Source organism: Calonectris borealis, chromosome 1, assembly GCF_964195595.1.
Source record: "Calonectris borealis chromosome 1, bCalBor7.hap1.2, whole genome shotgun sequence".
NCBI classification, from domain to species: Eukaryota; Metazoa; Chordata; class Aves; order Procellariiformes; family Procellariidae; genus Calonectris; species Calonectris borealis.
This window is the reverse complement of record NC_134312.1, coordinates 95,355,938-95,378,755: the sequence shown is the minus strand read 5'-3', so window position 1 is coordinate 95,378,755 and position 22,818 is coordinate 95,355,938. Positions and strand designations below refer to the sequence as shown.

The window sequence follows — 22,818 nt, the reverse complement described above, 5'->3', positions numbered from 1 at the left end:
CTGGCTTAAGTGTAGATGTTTTTCCTGAATCTATTTTACGCTCAGTCTTAATGATGTGATTTTTCAAGAAATGCCACCAGATGCCATTCCTCCTTTAGAAAGGGAAGCCATTGAAAGCTCTGAAACCACTGTGCAGCTCTGAAGATCAGATCATAACCAGCTGTCCTATCAAGGTCTTCACTGAAAAACTGGTACCACATAAGAAGTGATGCCTTAGCCTGGCACTGACATCTTTAAGAATAGCCAAATGTATACTGTTTTCTTCCTTGTGTTTGTTGAAGGTTCTACTCCTTTGCACACGTTTCCAGTGCAAAGCTAGTTGCACGGGTGCGTGTGTGCTTTAAATTGTAAGATTATTTTTGCAAAGATAATTGCTGAAAATGTATAATGTCTATTTAAATCAAGGGAGTGGGAAACATTACAAATTCTGTACCTAACAACAATCAGTAAACCAAATTTCGGAGGGGCCTGGAGTCTATCAAGGTCTCGCCTGATGTGAATGTGAGCAAAGGATGTCAGACCTGAGTTTCCAAGGTGGCCAACAAACTGTAGGTAATGAAATCCAGTTTCTCTGGAAATTCTGCTTCTGACTCCTTTACTTCCTGCTGTGGCTTTCTCTATCATGGTAGCATTGTTAAAGACCCTGAAGGTTGGAATCTTTTCTATTATCTTTACAAGTCCTGATCATACAATTAAAATAAAGACTCTGTGACCGTGTATGTTCCCACTGGACTAATTACCATGCAAGTTCAGGCTAAATTTAGTAAAATTTAATTATGGTATCTTGTGTTTGACAAGTAGAAAGAAAAAAAATCTGGCATTTCTACAAGGTGGAACAATGAAGACTGAAAGAATTTGGATCTGGGAAATAGATTGTTGAGCTCAGCATGATTCTAGTCAGAGAACTGAAGTGTTCCATAGGAAGTAACACATTTCTGTTGTCTCATGGTGCTCTACAGTAATGATTTTAAAACATTTTTTGATATTTTTTTTTTTAAGGAGAAACAATTTCTGATTCACATCTTCATATTGCTAGGGCCCACTTCCACAACTGTTTTGTATTTGGAGAAAAAATGCCATTTAGATACTTCAAGGTTTCATTTGTAATTTCAATTCCTGTTAGAGGAAGAGGGGAAGTATCTGGCTCTAGTCTTTCATTGCTTCATCTCTTCTGGCACCCCAAAACATGAAATGTCTTTCCGCTACAGTTCTTTAGTAACTGGACCTCTAAAGTAGTTTGGGTCTTCCTTATCTTTAAGGAGGAAATTAAAGCACAAGAGTAAATGTCTAGTTTCATAAGATGAATTTGCACGGGTTACTTGATGACTTTTACTTGAAATTGCCTTTAACTGCTTTAGTAGTTGTAAATTTTCTTAACAGTCTAATAGGTTCTTGTGTAGCTGAATTTTGAACTTTTATCACATTTCTTAAATGTATGTATTCTTTATTTCTCTTGATACTGCTTATGTATTCCTTATTTCTAATATACCTTACAGTTGGACAAACAACAAATGATGCATAAGTCTGGTCACTGTAAGCTCTTCTGACATATTAAACTATGGTTAATGTATCAACTCTGAACACTTGAGAAGCCCAGAAAAAAGCTAGAACTTCTGACTTAGCAGGGACTTCCATGGAAAATAAGTCTCTTGCTTCCTACGCTAAATTGAGAACACTTTGCAGGCTTGGTATATGCTCACTAGGCTGCTAGAGTTGGGCTCCACCATGTAAGACATTAGTGTTACTAAACTGTCCCTCATGGCCTGTATTTACTTTCTAAGCTTTTCAGTAGTTAAAGCATGTCTTTAAATGAAACTCCAATCTCTGGATCCTTGGAGTGTAAAACAAACTACTTCTAGGTCTACAGTATTCGAAGCACATGCTCAGACTCTGTAATAGATTCTTAAAAACAACAGTTCTTTGCGTTAGTAGCCATAGAGTATATACAGGTCTAGGTAAAAGAACAAATGTGTATCTGCCTCTTCCTGACTCTGCTTAAAACATTCTGGAGCACTCCTGTGGTTTAGGTCAGTCTTCTAATGAGACCATCTTTGTACATAGGGCTTCTCATTGCCTTCATAGAGTCAATCTCTCACTTCAGAAACCCTGGATTGTTTTTTCCAACAGCTAATTAGGACCCGTCCCTTACATAACACTCTTTTTCTCCTCTGTCCAGATTCTTGGCATCAGAGTGCTTTAACTTAGGTTGGTTTTGTTTGTGTGGTTTGTTTTTTTTTTTAAAAAAAACAGCATATTTTTGGGGGTTTTTTTGAAACAAAGCCTTAGCTCTTTACCACTTAGGTTTTTTTGGGGAAACTTCGAAGATAGTGGAGGAAACTGCCTTCACTTGAGCTTAAGTTACTTAGCTTTGAATGGGAACTATTCAGGTTTATTGTCCATTGTCTAGATAGTGGTCTCCAAGGTATGGTGTGTGCAAGACAATCCAGTGAGGTGCAGGAAGGAAATATTTTTTGTTCAATTAATAAATAAAAGAAACTGTTTATTTCATCTTTATCGCATCCTTTTTTAAATTTCTATTTGTGTGTTTTATAATGTACATTAATACATTAGTACATCTATATAAATTATAATTAAACAAACATGTTGAAGGTGCATGCTTGAAATACTTTTACTGATAGGGGTGCATGATCAAAAAAAGTTTGGAGACCACTGGTCTAGAAAATGCATAGCAGAATTCTAAGAGAAAGCAGCTCATTGCATACACATGGCATTCAGTGATGCAGAGATCTGATAAGATTGACCAGCGTTCATAGCTTAATGCAGGTTCTCCAAGCTGTGCATAGGAACCTTACTGTCTTTTCAAGTTCAATGAAGGGTCATGTGTCTTGTTAACATAGTAGGTAATAACCAGGGGGAAAAAAAAAATCTCAACAGGCAGCAACTACTGAAAGGGCAAAATATAAGGATTATATGAAACATCTTCCCCAAGTTCAACATGTTTCACTAGCATGGCAGTTCCAAATCTTTTTTTTTAAGTTCAAGCATATCTGTTATTCAGCAGTTTTCATGCCATACCTATTTGTTTACCACGAGGTACCACCTAACCATGCTGTTTTGCTGAATGCAGCATGTCAGTGGGACAACTATAATTTCCTAAAAGGTGCTTGCACGTTGTCAACCCACTGAGGAATAGCAGCCATTTGCTTAAGAAATGTCACCGTAGCATGCATGTAACAGCTATGCAAGTAGTAAAAGGTTTTCTGTAGCTATAAAAGAAGGATTCTTGCTCTACAGTGTGAACTTACGCAAGACATGCAGTAGAAAAAGCAATTCTTACCTCTGATCTTTTAAAACCAACAAATGAGCCTGAACTTCAGTGTCCTCTTAGGACCAGTCCTGGGAAAGGAAGTCCAATTCTCATCTGTTAGAAAATAAAGTCAATCCTGGACAAATCATCTATGATATATAAAGTTTATAAGGAAACTGTCCAAATTACTGGCCAGGCTGCAGAATTAATTCTTTATGTGAAGACTTCAGTATCAGTCTAGCAGAATCAGCAAAGTATAGATACTTGTTTAAAGAACTTCAATAGGGAGTTTTTACTAACTTTCCAATTCATAATTGTATGTCATTTCTTTAGTGAAATTGAATAGAAATCGATTGGAGCTTCAAAACTGAGAGATTGTACTAGCTTCTTTATTTTTTTTCCAGCAAGGTCATAATCTAATTTGTGATATGGGAATCAATAATATTCATGGTTCTAAAATAAGATGCCACAATATGGGTGCTTGTTTCCATACCCTACAAATGCTCAAGTGTATGCTTTCAGAATTGTTTGTAAGGCCATAGTGACTACTTCCAACATTTTGCAATAAAAAGAGGCACCAAAATTTCCATGCTTCTGCACTGAAAGTTCACTTCTTCAGAATCACATATGGATGTGTTAGTCATTGATGCCAGAGGAAGAAACCTTGAAAGGCTGTCCTGATCAGGAGATGTGTTTGTGATTCCTCTTCTCCAAAGAGAACTGCTTTGTAAATTGTCAGGGAAGTGAACTTAATTCTGCTGAAGATATATGGTATGATGCAGAGACGGTAAACTCATAGAAAAACTTTGTTGGATTCATGTGACTTAAGAAGTTCTCAGCACCCTATTATTAATTTATTATTATATGTATGGCAGGCAACCCAAAGTTATCTTGACGAATGTCCTGAGGACGAAAATAGGAAGAAAATACACACAGGCGCAACCTAAAACTGGTGCTAATTTTTCTGATGCTGGCAAGCTGCAGTCAGATCAACCACCCTCGTCATCTGCTGCCAGCCTAAAGATATGGCAAATTTTAAACCCTACTCTCCAAAGCCTTTTTCTGTCTAAAAGGTATGTTGTCTTCGCCTCGTGTCACTAAATAAAATAATTTTCCTTGCAGTTGTTTTTTCATGAGAAAGTATTCTTTGTTGTACCACAGCTGTCTTGTTCATGAACTATATTCTCATTCTCATGTCATCTGACTTGATTGAATTCCCTTGTACCGGGTTCCTTTCGATAATCATTGAGAGAGATGGTGCCAGGCATGCTGTAGTGGGTTTTCTGATCAGATGGCTTCTAGGTGGTCCTGTACTGACAAGACCGATTAATTCTGATTCAGCCGTTGGACTCTCAAAATGTTTTGTGGGTTTTTTTTAATTCTTGTGAAAAGAAGAGTACACTTGAATTTAACTGCCCTCTTTTCTCAGAGGAGGTATCAAGGTGTATTTTCGCTGTTAACTATTTCAGACTACTCATGAAAATATGAGAACTGGCATAAAGGGTCAGAAGAAAAGCATATCAAGTCCAGTATCTTCCTCCCCCTCCAAGCAGTGGTCAATTGCAGATACCCACAGAAAAGTATGACTGGAGTGAATGCTTTTTTTCACTGAGTTTTCTCTCTGAGCTGATGCTGATAAACAATTTAGGGGTTTCCTTTATTGGAGGTTACATCTAGACTACAGTGTTCTACTATATTAGACTTTTCTTCAATCATATCCTCATTGCTTATCATCTGTGTGTCTCTGCAACATCTTGTCTGTAAGGTGGTCTCCTGATTAAAAGCAAATTTACATCTCAGTGCAAGAGGAGATCTGAGTGTTCCCCAGACATCACGCAGTCTGTGTTGGAGTGTGCTTTATGGATTAATACAGAAAACAGGAGAATTATGCAGTCGATACCCAAAGGATAACGTTGTTCATAACATATTCAAAAAAGGCTATGACATTACATCCTAATCCAAAATAAATTGTGATGGAAGTGGTAGAATTTAAATCCTAGTTTGAGAAACTAAGTCGGTAAATCAAGGGCTATACAACAAGCTGGTTGCCGTGGCATTGTATGAAATAAGTTGTGCTGCTCTTACGCATCTGTGCTCAAGTGGGCAGTTGCATCTTCATATTTCTGTTTAGCTTATTTTTGATGCTTGTCTCTTTTAACACTTGCAGATGTTTTTCTGAGCCTTGCTATTGCTATTCTGTAGGATGACACCTGGAAGTTGAGGAGGGGAACAAAATCTAATGCTACCTTTTTGTGTGTGCTACTTTTCTACCTGTTGACTAAGTGCTTGAGAAAATTCAGTCTATTTTACTGAAGGCTTCTTGTTCACAGGAAAATCAAGATTGTTTGCTCCGTAGTTCTGAGAAATGTGTACAGATATTGCATGAAAGCTATTTAGAGATAAACGTTTACCAGTTTTTAAACAATACTTAGATGATGTGTTAGAGGCAATGGAGTGTGAATTGTATCTGGCTAAGGTGAAGTTATATGGCTAGTGTTTCTTACCCTGGTCTCTTGTTGATTTTTTGTGTTTATCTGCTTACCTTGGATTTTAAGTTCCTTAGTGGGATTTTGTTTTGTCTCTAAGGGACTGAAAGTAATGATGTTTGATGGTTATCAAGCCTCTAAGATACATGAATTTAACAAGAAATTTCTTTCTCTAGATTTCAGTTCAGTATTTATGATTTACTGTTATATATATGGCAGGCAACCCAAAGTTATTTTGACGAATGTCCTGAGGACGAAAATTGGAAGAAAATACATAGACAGCCACGTAATAATTGATGCAAATTTATCTGATGCTGACAAATTACAGTCGGGTCAACTACCCTCATCATCTGTGGCCAGCCTACAGACATGTCAGATATTAAGTTCTCCTCATGAAAGTTCTTTTCTATCTGAAAGGTATGTTACTTACTGCTGATTTTGCCAGTCTTCCTGAAATGACATAACTCCACAATGGAAAAGAATTTCTCTGAAACAATTTTTGTTACACTCTTGTCTTGAAGCAGGAGATCAATTTTCTGAGTGCAAACTAACATGCTGCTCCAACGAGCCGTTTTAACATTGCATGTATTCTGATTTGCTGTACCTGATGTTAATTGGCTACTTTTCTTTCATAGAAAGAATTTCCATTTACAATAGATCAGTGTTTTGATTTGTGAAGATGGCCATGTAATTCAAACACATTTAAGTTGGCTTTGTGTCCAGAACCAAAATCTTGCTTTCCAGTTGCTGTTAATGTGTTCTAGCATGATTTCAAGTAACTTCTTTTGCAAAATTTCTCCAAATTCCTCTCTGTGATAGTTCATTTCTTTTCACATTAATCCACCAGTGTTCTCAATCCCAACAGAGTGCCATTGTTTAAGGGCTCTGTGTGTGTCCTCTCATTGCTTAATATCTACTTTTCTTCTTTTCTTCTTGTGTGTAGGTTGACTGCGCACCACAGTAACGCTTGACATATAAAACTACCAGAAATCAGCTATTAGAATTATATAATGTTTGTTTTGGTCTAAGATAGCAGTTGAATTCAGAGTAAGCTGTTTCCTCTTGTCTTTTATGGCCTCCTTTTTGCTTAACAGCAAAGTATCCACAGGAACAAATAGCAAGAAATTTGAGGGAAGAAAATAGAAAGAGGAAGGAAGAGAAGAATGATTTGTGAGGGCAGGAATAATCCACAGTTCCCAGGTTAAAGAAATCTTAAAAATTCTTGAGAAAAGTAAGTCCTGTTCCTCATTCTGATACATGAACATCTTAGAGAACCTAAATTAGTACGAATTCCTTTCTTTTTTTCTGTTGGGATTCCCATTGCTGCTTAAATTAATCTGACAAAGCTGCAATTTAAATGAGGGATTTAAAACAGTTTATTATACTGTCTCATTTTAGAAGTATTACATTTGTTGCTAATAAATAGTTTTCCATAACTTTAGGCTGACTAAAGTGTGGGGAGTTTGTTTGGATTGTTAGGGTTTTTTTTTGTTTTACTACAAAATCTTTAAGATTTATAATTTTAGTATCCGATTTTTCCACTTGCTATTGTTTTGGATGATGGGAGGTAGTGGGTTCATAGAGAGGAAAACATGAACTTTTGTAACTAACTCTAAATCTGAGGAAACATCTTGCGTATTTTTTTCAAGCTCAGATCTGAAGGGCAGCTGTTGAGTTTTATGTTAAGCACAAGAATGGTTTGAACTAGTCAGTGTTTTTAGTAGTTGGTATACTCTACTTGCTTTAGATTTGGAGTGGTTCATTGCTTGAAGGATTAATTTTATGTTCCTGTGATAGGCTTTTCTAATGTATTAAGTAAAAGGCTTGTTAGTAGCAAGAACCAACATTAGGAGGATTTCCCACCCCTCCCCAGTGACCAGCATGTTAGTGCAAGTTGTAATGGATATTGTATGGGAAATAGAGAATTTAGGAATTATTTCAACACAGACGTGGTTTGATCCTGGTCACCTCTATGTAACTAAGGTCTGTGCGTAAGATACACTTGGCACTGATTCTTTTGGGGTCTCTTCTTTCAGAGGAGAGTAAAAGCTCCCCCCTTATAATGGTTATGTATATATATGCGCATGGCCATATAGAGCTTCTTTTGTATCATCAGAGTAGCTAGAATGCACGCTCTGTTTTAGTGAAAATTGTGCCAGTTTTGTACTATGGAAATTTCAGATTAAGTCAAAGAATTGTGTGTGATCAGAACAGGGTGGTAATAAATTAACCTTTCTCTATCAGCTAAAACTTGCTGCGAGTTCCCCGTTTCCTTTCTTGCTTTTGGTATTACAGAATTGGTGCATTTTGCATTGCTTGTTCACTGCAATCCTGTGTGAAATACATTTGCTTAAGTCACCACTGACCTATCAGTATAACTAACAAATTTGAGGTAGGTCTTAAATGTGAAGAAACTTAGGGTTTTAAAGTGTGTTTCGTACTTGTTCTCATGGCTGTTGAGAACACTTCAGTATATACTGCCATAGCTTCATAGCTTATACATGTATCTGTTAAGAGGTGCATTTTAAACTGAGTTATCAGCGAAGATTGGAAGTAAAAATAACATGCAGAATTTGTGTATAAGGTAAATATGTTTAGGGAAGTCTGTTAGCTGAAACATTCCTATTGAAATGTTTCCAGTTGTTGAAATGCCTGAATTGTGATGTTGGTGTAAAAGAAATGCTAAAAAACACTTAATGGTTTTGTATGGTCTTTTAAGGCAGTTAAATCTATTTAGCTGTTATGCATACAAATATTTAAGTTGTGAGAGGGATGTGGGTTCCAAAATCAAGTTTTCTGTAGTGAGGTTATTCCCGAACTAGAACTGCCTGATCTATGGAAGACTCTTTCTTGTTCGATATACAGAATGAATAATAGTGCTTACTGAACACTTTTTCTGTATATGGTCCAATTCATGATTCTTTGTGAATGGAAAGATAATCAGTAATTTTTTCATGATGCTTATGTATTGTTCATCACTGTAGTATCAGAGCACTCTGGAAATCTTTATTTGTCTGTACAGTATTCCCAAAGAGCAACGATATTCCAATCTACATATACGGCACCGAAGAATAGGCATCTGTTCAGAAAGTGTCCCAACAGTTTTGGCTATCTAGTTAGAGATGTCAAGAATGTTCTTTCCCATGGTTGGTGATGTTCTTTATGGGTCCAGGCTCAGCTGTCAGTGATTTCAGTCATTGTGATGATTGCTTAGCTCTTTGCAAATTGGATACTGCAACATTCTGAGTTAGGCACATTATAAAACAATGAACACAAAATCCCTTTAGATTAAGTGAGGTGACAAAAGGAGGAATGGAACAGATTTTCCAGAGCAGCATTAAATTGCTTTATCTATGAAATCTTCTTTATTTTCTTTTTTATATTCCAACTTTCACAGAAAATGAAGCAGAGGTCGTGAAGGTTAGTTTCTTTTATTTGTAACCCTGATAAATTTTCAGAAGAGAAGTCTTGCATACTGAATGTAATTAAGTTCATGTGAGAAAATATCACATGAACATATAACTGTTATCCTAATGCATACACTAGAAACCAAAATTCAGTTATGTAGACTTTTGTCAGGTGTAACTAGCCTCCAGAGAAGTTGAGAGTATGTTTACAAGAGCAGACCTCAAATGTGAGGATGTCATACTGTTCAGTCTATCAGTACCTCCTGAATATATTCTCCTATTTATAAAAAAGCTAATAAAATTTTAAAAACCCACTGATTATTGCATGTCCTTCTTTTTAGAATGAAACTACAAACTCAGCTGAATACCTATAGGTTGCCTAATTTCTCGTACTGTAATCCCTTTCTGTTTCTTTTCTGTTTCTTCTTCATTCAAGTCCTGTCCATGTCCCATGTCCCATCTCCTTCAAAGTTAATGCTTCAGGCCCTTTTGAGCAGGAATTTCCATTTCAAATCTTTTCTCGTTGCAGGAACTTACTCAGTGGATTCTATTAGCAGTTGTAAATCTAAATTAAAAATATACTACATTGCCTCATTCCCACTGTATTCATGACAAAGGCAAGGATACACTCAACTGACTGTTCTCTCTCTTTTTTTTTCCTTTGTTATGTATTCTTGTTGTGGTCATGCTTCGCAGCAAAGTAATATTTCAGTGCCTGATGTCAAGCATGCCATATTTTCATTCTTTGTGCCTTTTAGAAGCATCTGTTTCATTAGTAATGTCAGAATATCTGTGTATTTCCATAATGGGAACTGAATTATTTTGTGTTTCATTTGCCAAGTTCCACATGCTTACGAGACAGGCAGAAGTTTGTGGTCTAACAAACTCTTGTTTCTGTTGGGATTTTTATTCAGTATTCTTTCAAAATTAAAGATAAGTCATAGTTAATATTGTTTACAGGTCTGAGCATTGCCTGAGAAAGACACGTGATGATCTGTATAAATTGACCAAGGCTTCTAAGGAACCAGAAAAAAATAATGTCTTCGCTTTTAGAAGACAGGAGCTGCAGAAGAAAGGTTTGTAATGAGCAATAATCTGGCATTTAAATATGAATTTTGGAGAGTGTTAGGAAATTTCCTTTTTTTAGTCTAGTATTATGAAGAGAGCACAAAAATAAAATAGGTGCACGCAGTGTATGTGTTTCCTCAAAATGCAGTTTTTTACAGATACGGTAAAATATATCAAATAGCTGTTTTTAAATAGGAATAAAGCTATGGTGAATCAGATCTGTGGAAGAAGAAGGAAATTGAGGGAAACCTCACTGCACCATTATAATAATGATTTTATAAAAAGTCTTTTACACTCAAGAATGTAATAGATTAAGAATGCTCAAATGGTTTGTGAACCCTGCTAAAATGTTTATACTGTATGACAGTATTTGTATTTACTGCTGAAAAATGATGAGCTCTATGCTGAGTCTCCAGGAGAACGTAACTATCTTTTTAATACTGGTTAGTAATATTTGCAGATTAGAACAGGAAATGGAGAATATTTAATCCAGCAGAAGATAAAAGAAAGACTGTGGAGTATGGAGTGCTAATTCTTACTTGGAAGGGAGCTATGAATTTGGTTATACCCTTATCTTAACTAATCATGCAATAATAATCTTTCCTTAATTATTTTAGGGAATGTATTTTGGCAGCCACGCACAATTAAAAAAGGAAAGAACTATCGTGGAAGGTATCTGCTTCCATGCATTTTATTTGAGACATAACAGATATGAAGAAATACAAAGGTTTTTAAGGATAACCCATTAAATCACCTTTTTTTCCTGACACAGAAAACAAGAACTATGATGAACTGGAAAAGAGGAGCAGAAACACGAACAGCACCACTCTTAGTCAGAAGGAATTGGGCTCTCTTGATTCTGAGAAAAGGAAAAGAAGATCTAGTGGCCATATTTCTGATGATTGTAATGCACACATTCCAGAAAAATCACTTCTACTGTCTGTAAGTTGCACTTAATTTTAATGTATGTGTTTGTGTACACACATGCACACACACTTCAGTAGCAGCAGTAGCAACATCCAAAATAAAAGAATTATACTAATAAGTAGGATATCTAGGGATACTGTTATACTTGTTAAGAGAAGGTAGTTCAGTGGTGCATCAAGAAGAGTGAGTATGTGTACTTCTGTCCACAACATCAGAATATGCTTGTTGTAGCAGAAAGGTTGTGAGAGATGAATGACAGTGCTTCCTTCAGACAGGAGCATGGAGTAAAACAGTTTTGGAAAGAAGGCATCTAGCTACTTAAGTGAAGCTTCTTTCACAGATAGTATAAAACTAATAAGGGACTTCGATACAAGAATTAAAAAGTATACCTGGGGTTATTGAAATCTTGCACATGTCGTCTTTCTCCCTTCTTCTCAGTCTATTGTACCCTTCCCTAAAGTTTTATCCTTAGCTGTCATTACGATTTGGAAGAAAAAAAGAAAAAAGACTGAGGGAATCAGTCAGTCAAGTACAAGCTGTGATTTATATTCAAGCATTTGAATACAATAAGGGCATCTCTGTAACCTTCTTATTAAAACCCCATGGAAGTAGGTAGTTGCTGAGTCCTGTTCACCCAGTTGACCAAGCCACACGTTTGCAAGTAAGGAACATCGGTGGTGCTTGGTCTTTCAGTGTCAGACAGTGAGAGAGCTGCTAAAAAATCAGAAATAGTTTCTTGTTCAGTTTGAATGGGGGTCATAGACTTTTAAAAGGTTGTCCCTCATACCTTTATGTAATAACCTTTGGAATACGAGGAGGGAGAAATTACCCTGACTTGAGCTCTAAATGCAGCTGCATTAAGCTATAGTTATTTTGTCTAGCACATAGCTAAGTCTCAGTGATCACTGATCTGAACCATCATAGAAATGTCAAGAAATAAACATATATGCTGTCTCTGATTCCTGTTTTCTAGAAAGAGCAAAGATTGAGTTTGACTCAGTCTCCTGGCCGTGGAACATCCTGTGAGGTTAGACAAAGTCGCAGATCTAATACAATTCTGGTGCCGGATTGTATTCCGCAGCCATTAGAGAGAGACTCTAAAGACACTTCCATCCACAACCACTTAAGGCCTGCTCACAGCTGCACAGAGGAACCTGGCTCAGAGTCTCCTCGCAGAAATTTGTCAGAGAAACAGCTTTCTGCCACCAGTGAGGATGTGATTTCACCACGAGTTAGTACCATCAGGAAATTAAAGATGGACACATCACAGTACCTGAGCAAGCTGCGGAACAGAATCTGCAGGGGTAATCGGCAATGTGTTTCAGTTGACCCAAGTATGTACTGTATCTGTGCTGTTGCCTGTTACTATTGGTACACTTAGGTACTAGGAGAACTCATGCATGACTGACTAGTTGAAACATATGGAACAAAAGATTGAAGACAGAGGTCATGTTGTTTGTAATGCATTGTGCAGGTTAGAGAACAGTGCCTAGTGCCTGTGTCCTCTACTGGAGTGTAGAGGGTCTTGTACTTGAGAAACAGGATAGGCAGTAGGATTTTCAAATTCCAGTCCTTATTTTGCAGCTGATTTTGTGGCTATGGAAAATCAAGCTTGTACTTTTTAATGATGCTTAAACTGAGAAAAAAAATATTCTCTCTTCTTTGAAGCAGCTATGTTGTGGCCTGTTTCTTTTAATAGTCAAATAATTGGGTCTTGGGTAAAAAGTGTTAATAACGATACAAAGCAGTGCTTGTTGCATACACTTTTATGCACACAGACCCTGACTGGTTTAGGCAATGTACTTTGATATTACATACTGCAGGAGAGAATTCTTTGCTCATCTGAAATCCAGTGAGTGAAATATTCTCAAGTCTTTATCTTGTAGTATATCTATACTTTTTTTTTATCTCTTTAGTTGTCCTTTCCAGTGATGATGAAGATGGACCTTCTGAACCAAAATGCACAGAGCTGCTGCAGAATAATGTCACTGACAATAAAGAAACAGACCAACAGTCTGACTTCTCTTTCTCAGCAAAGCAATTGGAAGACAAGATGGAAAGTCGCACAGAGCAGGTAGTCCAGTTTTTGGCCTGTATTGTTATGCCAACCCTTTAATTTATTTCTCCAATGTTATTTTTTCTTGCATGTTAGAACAAAAGTGAAATTAGAGCAGATATGATTAGTCCCAGCCACAAGCAGTAGCTGCAGTAATTTATTTCGCAGAAATAGAATTCTGGACAGTCTTCAGAGAAGATCTCTGGCTCTGAAGCTTGAGTGGTTTTGCAGCATACAATGTATTTCATATTTTGAAAATAACCATTTGGAAAAGTTTAATATTACAAAACAGGAAGGATCAAATAGTAATCTGAGCTAGAGGTGAACATGATGAAGATGAAAAAAGTTTTTTTTCACACAGTGTTTTATATTTATTGTAGTTCAAGTCAGTAGTTTCTTCTTGTCATCCAGTCCTCTGTTGTCATTCAGTGCATGGAGAAGTTCAAGGATCTTTGTTGACAGCAGAGAGAGATGGGTAAAGTTCCCTTTCCTGTGTGACTAGCAGTGGAATTTGAATCTAAAACCAGCCATAAAGGTTGTTGCTCCATTTTGGATTTGATTAGCCTTGTGCTGCTTGCTTTGACCTGCATTTGGGTTATCTCTGTAACCCTGAAACAAGTCAGAAGAGCCATTGCTGCCTCTTCTCACAGATGCATTTTGATCATAAGCATTGAATTGGTTTCTGTACCTTTGATATCAAAAGAGGGGTATTTTTTGTTGCTCTGTTGTTTGAGTTTTTACTTGACTCTGGATTAGTAAAGAGCACAGGTTATGTCTTGGCAATGGGAACTTTAGAGGTGGAGTAAGATATTGTTAGGCCCTTAAGGACATTGTCAGTAATGTTTGTAATAACATTTACAGCTTTTTAACATGGAATTCTTATATGGAAGTTGACTTTGGGTGAAAATTCTTACAAACATAAAGAGAAAATTCCTAAGGTTACAGGAGGGAAGTATCTCATTTAAATCCCAGTAGTAAATATACTTTTTTTCCAGTTTTTAGCAGAGTCAATTGAAGATAAATGTCCTATCAGCTTACCTTCTGGAAGCACGCCTAGAAAACAGATGAACCCAGCACTGGATGTTGAATTTGATAGTCTATATGTTGGGAAATTTAAATGGTTATCAACAGGTCCTGCTAGGGTAAGTTGTTCTATTATGGTGGTATTTTGAGAATATTTAAAAATGAAAATTCTGGTTAAGCAAAGTTAATGGTACTTAGCGTGGAAGCACTGAGTTTTGATTCTTGTTGCATCAAATTGCTTTGGCTAAACGATGGAGTGTGATACTATTTTCAATTTATTTGACTATAAGCAAATAAAGATGTGCAGATAATTAAAAATTCTTACTTTGCTTTAATCAATTTGTAAAAAGCAAACTAATGTATATTTTTTTTAATCTTATTTCAGTTTACAACCAAGTGTATTACAATCCCATTTCAGGGTAAGAGAATTTTTTTCTTTAGCCTTCTCTTAACTATATCTTTAAAGTATTGCATTAAAATATTCAGTATATATTTATATTATGAATAATTTATAATCTTATTTGCCTTCACAAAGACATTAAATAATTTTTAAAATTTACATTTTTCAGTAAATAAAAGTATCGGTGTCTATAGTGTAAGCATTAATAACTTAGCAGCTTCTTACACTTTTAAGGTAAACTTGTGGTTTTAATGGCCTTGCCTCCCGCATTCCTGCATATATTAAGTGTTGAACTATAGTAAATATGACTATGCATGTTTTTGAGCTGAAACATGAATCTTTTCAGATTAGGGTTTTAGACCCTGGGGTTTATTAAAGAAAAATGTATGAGTAGACTAAAGCTAAGAGGAATATAACTAGATTTGCTTTCAGTCCGTTTTCCGAAGATGATGTGTGGTTTCTGTATCTCATAGGTGAAGGTTTGTGAGCAGTTCTGAATTGGATTGACTAAAAGCAAATAGAGGTTCCTGATTTGCAGTATTTTTTTCTATATTGGTAGATATTAACTGTGGTTATTCTGAGCAAAAATACAACTTTTTTCATGAAGAATCCTGCATTTAGATGTTTAGCTTTTGGTGTTACAACTTGGTAACTTTGTTTTACATAGTTTGATATAATTGATTTAAGTATTAAATTCTCAATGCATTTTATGTAATGCCAGGAATAAAATCTACAAGTACTGTTTTAATACACTCTGATTATACTTATGTCTTAGTATGTAACTACTATAACATGTATGACTTTATAATTACCCATGGTTGTGAAAGATATGGTTATTTTAAATTCTGTTTTCCACAGTGGCTCTTAATAAGAATAGTAAGCTGACAGTGGATACTCTGGATCTGAGAAGGTTTGGCTTGTGGAGAAGTGATGGTGGCTGTTCTTCAACAACGATCATTTTCCTTTGGTTGTCTGTGGATTATGTAGAAAAGATTGAAACCCAATTAGGAAAGTCAGTTATCAACAAGCCATGTGAGTAATCTTTTTCCTTCAATGCAATGAAAAGGTCTAACATATGGCATGTCAGTAAAGCGGTTATTTTACAGTTGTGCTTCTGGAATACTGAGGAAAGCCTTTTTAACTTTTTAAAGACAAGCTGGTCAGTTTTGCTTTTCTAAAATGCCTCGCTATACTTGTATTTGGGAAAAAAATCCAAAATAATGTGATTCAAAACCACTGCTACTTAATAAAAAGACCTTGTAACACAGTTCAATTGTAATCTGTGTGAGGAAGCCTTCTGAAACTAGGCTTGTCTATAAAGTATATAAAAAATATATTATACTATATCCCTTTAAAATAAATGGGATGTTTTAAGTGTCCTTACTCTTGAGTAATGTGTGTGCTAGACAAGGGGCTTGGCAGATAAAGGTTGATTTGGTGTTTGACAAGACTGCATTGGGCCATTGCATTATTACTGGAGAAAATTTCCTCTAAAGGCTGAATGGGCTATTTAGTCTGTAGAGTCTTATGGACTGATTCTATTTGTTTTTCTAGCGTGAAGCTCTGTAAAACTGAATATAACTTTTGCTCCAGTATTCAGAGTGGCACAATCACACAAGGTTTTTACATTAGCAAAATCATTGCAAAATGACATCTGACAAAATGATGGTGTCAGAGTTGCCTGTGTGAAATTTAACAGTATGTTTACCCTGTACAATCATCACCTGTATGAAGAAAAATTATAAGTAATATTAACTTTACACAAGGAGCACGAGTAGTTTGAAGTGAGATACTGAGTGAAATTTTAGCAGTGAGTTACCTTTACCTGATGTAAGTTAATCAAAGTTACTGGTAGCTACTATAGACACAGCTCCCAGTGGAATGAATGGAATCTGAGTATGAAGCTCTGAGGCACTTTTTAATCTTAGGTTTATTTACCTTGATTACAGTCTTGTTGTAGGAGAAACCTTCAGGAGTTGTTATTAAATTTCTATGCTTGAATGTTTTATGCCTTTTAAATATGTAGTAGTAGAAATATTTTGAAATGTATGTAGAGACTTCTTCAAACTGAAACAAATCAATGGTGGTTTTACAGATTGTGGAAATGGTTGCTATGATTCTGCTTTGCCTTCTTAGTGTGTAAATTTTAGAGGAAAATATATCATGCTGGATCCGACAGACCGAGAGGGGTGAGGCTGCTGCAGCTCCATGTCCCCAGGTCCAACCAGTAGCAAGGCTGAAGATGTAGTCCCAATAGGTGGAGCACACAGAGCACACGCATACACCACATGTATACATAGGTGGCCACACAGATAACGCAGACACACAGCACTCATACAAGCACAGGCAGCACCAACAGCCTCATCCTGCTCCCCTCTCTGGCTGAGCAGGATGGAGGCCCACTAGTGAGAAAATACATATATGTGTGTGTCTATATATACATAGATGCACACACACACATACATACAAGGTGGATCCCTCTGTCAGCTGGGCTCAGACACTCAGTCAGTCCAGTTGCTGGCCCTGGATCCGAGTCTCCCCAGTTGCTGGCACCTGGACATACAAGCCACCGTGGCCACTGCTAGTTGCTGATACAGACCGTCATGGGCACGCAGGCACAGCTGGCCAGGACTCCCCTGCTCACCCCCCTGGCTCCCAGGGCACTTCACCTATTCACCTAGTTTGGCTTGATCTTTGCTATCAATCACATGCTCACTTGCACATGCGCTCACTCCAGTTGCTGCACTCGGACCCCCATACACACACATCAAATAGACAGTCCCTCACCCAGGAGGGAGTTAGAAAGGAATTTAATAAGAAGACAGGAAAGATTGTGCTGATCCAGACAAACGTACTGACCAGCAAAGAATTTAGATGCGACTGGCCCTTTTTATGCCCTTAGCCCTCTTATTTTCCCGCAGTTGTTCCTCCCCAAATCACCTAAATGCCTCCCTTTGCCTGCCTTCTTCCCTGAAACATCCCATAATAAGTCCTGTGCAATCCCCAAATGCTCTTCTCTTGCATCCCATCATGTGTGCCGTACACCTCAGCAGCAACTCCCACTCAGTCCAAAAGGTGCTCTGGCATTGACTCATCTTGGTGGGTTTCAGGTCCAGACCCTGGGGCTAAGGTTCTCCTTGGAGAGCCCTAGGAAAGGCCCAAACCACGTGTCCCTTCCTCCCAGTCCTTAATTCGGATTCCTACCAGCCATTGTGCCCCTGTGCTCCTCTGGGCTTGTGGAGGTGGGTCTTTAGTGAGCTGATGGCCCCTGTGATGAACCTGGCAGGGTATTGGGCTCCCCCTCCTGCCTGTCTCTCTATGCTCCTTTGTGGGTGTGCAGACAAGTTTTTATCACGTAACCTAATAGCTAATACTATCCATTCTCTCCTTTTTCCAGCCAAATCTAGTGAATTTGTGTTTCTTAAAGTGTCCCAACCACTCACAGAATGGGAAGAAGACAGACTGACTGAACTGATTAGAGATGTGAGCAAGAAGAACAGAGCACCAGATCTCCCTGACTTTTTGTCTTTGAAGCAAGCGTTACCCTTGTTTAAGGACCTTTCTCCTGAAGAGAGCTCTTTTATGAGTAACAGTAAAGATCTACTAAAGCAATGTATGCCAAAAGAGAATACCTCAGATGCTCCTGAGCCTGCAGTTCAGGTTAGTGAGTAGCTATTGCTTGATTCATCACCACTTGTTGGCATTCACATATTCTAGTAAATTTTAGATCAGCCAGTTGCAGAAAATAAATTCTTTCCTAATCCATAGCTCAAAAAAAAAAAATCAGTCATGTTTGTTATTTCTTTCTCACAATGGGACAAGTTTTGCAGTAAAGTAGATTGTGTCCACAGAGGAACAGTGTATAGACCTCGTCAGTAAGTGGCAAATACTGAAGCTTTAGGTTGACTCATAGTTGCGTATGCCTAGAACCGCAGGGATCTCCTGCGCTTGTGGAGTCTCCAGGGCAGCAAGTTGGGAGTAATTCAAGTAATGAGTGATGGAGCCATTTTTCAGTTGAGCTGGAAGTGAAGGGGCGCAGCAGAGGAGGACGTGTATATCTTGCTCGTTCCAGACACCTCTAGACATTCTTGTGGGGGCTCCACAGCTTGAAATGCCAAATGATTCCTAAGGCTGCTGAGGAAATGAGGCTGTGCAAGTTAATGTGTTAATACACCTCCCTCTGAGGAGTAAATGTCTCAACCCCACCCCAGATCATTGTCACTTCAGAAATTACCTATGTTTCTACCCATCAGTGAAAAGCACAGAGACAACAGATCAATCTGGCTATGAAACTGGGGACTTAAAAATTGAGCCAGCCAGTTCAGATCTGTATAATTTTTAGGCAAGTTGTTAAGAACTAGATTTTCAAACCTTCCAAGCATACACAGCTCGTAGTAAGAGAGTCTGATGCTTGTCTCCATCCTTTCAGGTCCTGTTTCTTCTCCAAAACCAATTCTGCATCAGTTGGCTGAATAATGCTTAAACAGTTTTAGAGAGAGGTTATGAACAGATGAAAACCTGTCATAATTTTAAAAGGGACCTAACTTTTTTTATTGTCTGAGCAGTGGAACATTTGCCTAAATACTGATGTTTACACTTCTGCTCTCCAGCAAGATTCCTCTTCAGTGGTGCAGGATACTCCTGTGGGCTTCAGGCTTGGTTTTTGTGTGTTCTGTTTTACATATCAAGCTGTGCAATGCTTTTTACTGTTACTGTTGTTTGGATTTTTTCCTAGGAATCAAAACCAAAAGTGGCCAGGCCCAGTTATGCCCTTGCAAATAAGCAGAATAGTGGTTGCTATTCTATCTCTCTGTCCTCGGCACTGAATGAAGAATGGAAAGAAGTAAGAGAAACCGGAGTAGTTAAGAAGTAAGTATATTTCATATAAATGAGAAGGTGAAAATAAAACAAATGGAATAAACAAATTGCTGGAATAAAAGCATTCTCCAGTTGATTTGAAAGTTGTGTGAAAGATGCTCTAGAAATCTAAAATATCACCAAGTGTGAATGTAGTTATTCCTGTTTCCATCATAATAGTTAACAGACAAAATGGGTGTGTTACAGGATGACAGAAATTAGAGAATACCTGAATTGTGACTACAAGCTCATATCATGGATGCATCAGTGGGAAGGCAGGGACCTCATGGCCTCTGTGAGTGTCCATCTAAGTCCATATCACAGCAAAACTATTGCTAACTTAAGCTGAGCCTTTTTTTTAATGTAAACAATGTTTTCTTTCACTGTTCTGTCACACTCAATCTATTTGTAACTGGTTTGTCATACAATTTACTAGTTAGTACAGGAGCTTGGTTAAGAAAAGACATTAGAAAATGAAAACACACAAATATGTAATGCAGCAAGATACTCTGAGAGCGCTAACATGCCTCAGTTCTGTCTGCACTAGCCTGTTAGTCCTCATACTTCTAGAACGGCAAACGTTAGTGAAGTAAATTCTCTTAAGAACTCTTGCCTTTTTCCGTCGCTGTTTTTACTGACAGTATAGCAGTTGGGTTTGTTTCTGCAACGGCAAAAATGCTCAGTTCATGGTTCCAGTTAAGCAATACGGTTGTTAATCTAGAGCTTTTTAAATACTAGCATTAGAAGTAACTTGGGCAGTTTCAAACCATTTACAGTACATATGCTGCATGGTGTGTAAACCCAAGTTTCCTGCTTGGAAATGTAGGAGTCCTTACTGGAGTCTTAATGAATAGAAAATCACTGTTCATTCGTACCATTTGAGAATATGTCCCCTAGTATTTCTTCCCATTTTATATAGCCATTTATCAATTACTTTTATCAAAAATAGAAAAACAAGATGAAAAAATAATCTACTTTTGAAAAGTTTTCTCAAAATTTCAGTGTGCAGTGGGGTGCATATTTCTTTTGTAACACTTAACTATTGGAGGAAGAAATGGTAAAGGACTTTTGAGTTAGTCAACTGTTTTGAGAAATACCACTTTTAACAGGTTTTCTAGAAAATCTTCTACATGTGGAACAGCCATACTAAGAAGAATGTCTTGTAAAACACAGTTTGTCACTGTTACAACGTGATTTGTGTTTTCTAGTTTAATTGTTTATCCACCTCCACCTGCAAAAGGAGGACTGGGAGTCACAAGAGAAGACCTAGAGTGCTTAGAATATGGAGAGTTTCTCAATGATGTCATCATTGATTTCTATCTTAAGTAAGTAATCACAGCTTTATTTGTACCCCTCTTTCTGGGACCTGATCTGGACTTGAATGTTACTGTAAATGTTGGTCACTAAATACGATGCAGCAATTTTAGAAGTAACAGTATGATGAATTTGTAAGTTGGACTTTTTTTAAAGCTTTTGTGTATTCTCAGCAGTTTAATTTGTTTCAGTTTCATTCTTCTTGTCCCTCTAACGGGCTGTGATGTAATCCAGACAGAATAGCTGGGGGAAAAAAGCCTCTTGGCGACCTCACAGAACAGAAAGTGCTGAGCAGTTTTAAGCAGGTAGTTGAATAAAGTAGAGGTAGTTTATTTACTAAGTTTGCATGAAGTGGAGCATCCTCTGCTATTCTGTGCAAGAGTTCAGGAATTCTTCTGATGCACAGCTCCTGCAGAAAGGAACACAGCTAATACTTCTCGAGGAAGTTGTGCTTGGCTTGCCTGCTTCATGCCTTCCTGCTAAAGTTGCTTGTAATAGCAAGTTTTCCAGAACCAGCATTGTGGGCCACCATTCACTAAAGCTGAGGTTTATTTTCCCTGTGCTGACTTAAACCTAAGCAGAATGCTGGCTCTTTTGAAGGTTGTCTGCAAGAATTCCATTTTCTTGTTATCCAGCATGGCTGTGGTAACTGTGAGCAATAGGAAGCCAGTTAAAACTTCCCACTGTCTAGAGGAGTGGGAAAGGAAGCGTGTACCAGAGTGTTTCGATGTGGTTTTACAGCAAAGCCACCTATATTTTGCTCTAAACTGGAAATAAATCTTGCAGCTTGGTCCTCTCAATAGCTGTATCTTCATCTCACCAGAAAAGGAAGATTTGAATAAAGGAATTTAATGCAATCACTGCAGAAACCCATCTGCTTTTAAAATTTGTTAGACTTTCAACATTCTCAGTTTTTATTGTGTTGTAAGCTGTGTCATGTATGACTGTGTTGTCCAAGTCATCGGGTGAAGCTGGAGGCACCTTGTGTAGAATGGCTGCAATTATGAGAGCTTTGGCCTCCTAGGATGACAGAATAAGCACTTAAGCTGATGTTTATAGTAAAATGATCGACAGTAAAATCATACAGAATGAGTACCTGTAGAATACTTGTCTTAACTTTCACATGCATAACTTGTAGAAGTAAAATGGACAATTTATAGTACTGAACTGTTCTATTCTTTTTGTATATGCAGGAGTGTAACACTCCATAGGCTTATACTTGGTTAGAATTTCAAGCCTGTCTTAACTGCAAGAAACCTATCTCCAAAAATAAATTCAGAAGCATTAATACTGGAGCACAAATCTGAGATAAAAAATAACTGCATTCTTAGTAGTTGCTTGGCTGTTACGTACTCTGATGATGTCCACCCATGTGCATATTGAAAATAGAGTAGAGAGAAAAGTTTGGCATGATTAGCGGCTGTGAAGGCAACTGAGTAAGCATAACCTGAGTATGATAAGTCATTAAAATAATTGTCCTTGTTTTTATCAGTAATGGTACTTTCTAGAAAAGGAATTTAATAATTTCCTTCTTTTTTGTTTGGTAGATACCTGTTGTTGGAGAAGGCGCCAAAACATCTTGCTGATCGTACATACATTTTTAGCAGTTTCTTCTATAAGTGCCTGACCAGGACAGAAAAAAACTCTGAGGGGGATCTCAAAGTTTCGTAAGTTCATTTTAGATGCCATTATGACCAGAAATAAGCTGTCTGTTGATTTCACTTGGAAGTTCTGCAGATCATCTCCTAATTAGCACATAAAACAGTAATCAGTGTTCTCCAAAGGATTAGTGGCTAAATGTTGTAACTCACCATTTAAGCATACTGGTGTTTCTCATTAATATCTACATGTGATTCATACTGAATATGAATGAAAATGTTATCACCTTTCTCCAACTTTATCTGAATCTTTACTTCAGACAATTATTTATGTATTTTGATCTTTTTATTATAAACTCCAGAGTTTTGCAAGGTACGCATCATTTTAAGAAATTGCACTTCTAAAAATATTTT

The 22,818-nt window shown here is 37.3% G+C and overlaps 1 protein-coding gene across 18 annotated transcripts in view; it reads left to right on the top strand.

Annotated features, from left to right (window-relative positions):
* Positions 1 to 22,818, top strand: part of SENP7 (SUMO specific peptidase 7) — a 46,546-nt gene that overhangs the window by 10,507 nt on the left and 13,221 nt on the right. For 11 of the 18 annotated variants that reach the window (XM_075168149.1, XM_075168171.1, XM_075168132.1 and 8 more), the window contains 13 exons: positions 4,144 to 4,341; positions 5,974 to 6,171; positions 10,122 to 10,237; positions 11,002 to 11,171; positions 12,130 to 12,490; positions 13,073 to 13,230; positions 14,208 to 14,354; positions 14,621 to 14,654; positions 15,494 to 15,667; positions 18,033 to 18,295; positions 19,371 to 19,504; positions 20,701 to 20,817; positions 22,354 to 22,473. In XM_075168149.1, coding sequence (XP_075024250.1) covers positions 4,144 to 4,341; positions 5,974 to 6,171; positions 10,122 to 10,237; positions 11,002 to 11,171; positions 12,130 to 12,490; positions 13,073 to 13,230; positions 14,208 to 14,354; positions 14,621 to 14,654; positions 15,494 to 15,667; positions 18,033 to 18,295; positions 19,371 to 19,504; positions 20,701 to 20,817; positions 22,354 to 22,473 — 2,190 coding nt within the window. Of the gene's footprint in view, positions 1 to 98; positions 250 to 4,143; positions 4,342 to 5,973; positions 6,172 to 10,121; positions 10,238 to 11,001; positions 11,172 to 12,129; positions 12,491 to 13,072; positions 13,231 to 14,207; positions 14,355 to 14,620; positions 14,655 to 15,493; positions 15,668 to 18,032; positions 18,296 to 19,370; positions 19,505 to 20,700; positions 20,818 to 22,353; positions 22,474 to 22,818 lie in introns of all 18 variants that reach the window. The other 7 variants (XM_075168190.1, XM_075168208.1, XM_075168232.1 and 4 more) reach the window with 5 other exon arrangements.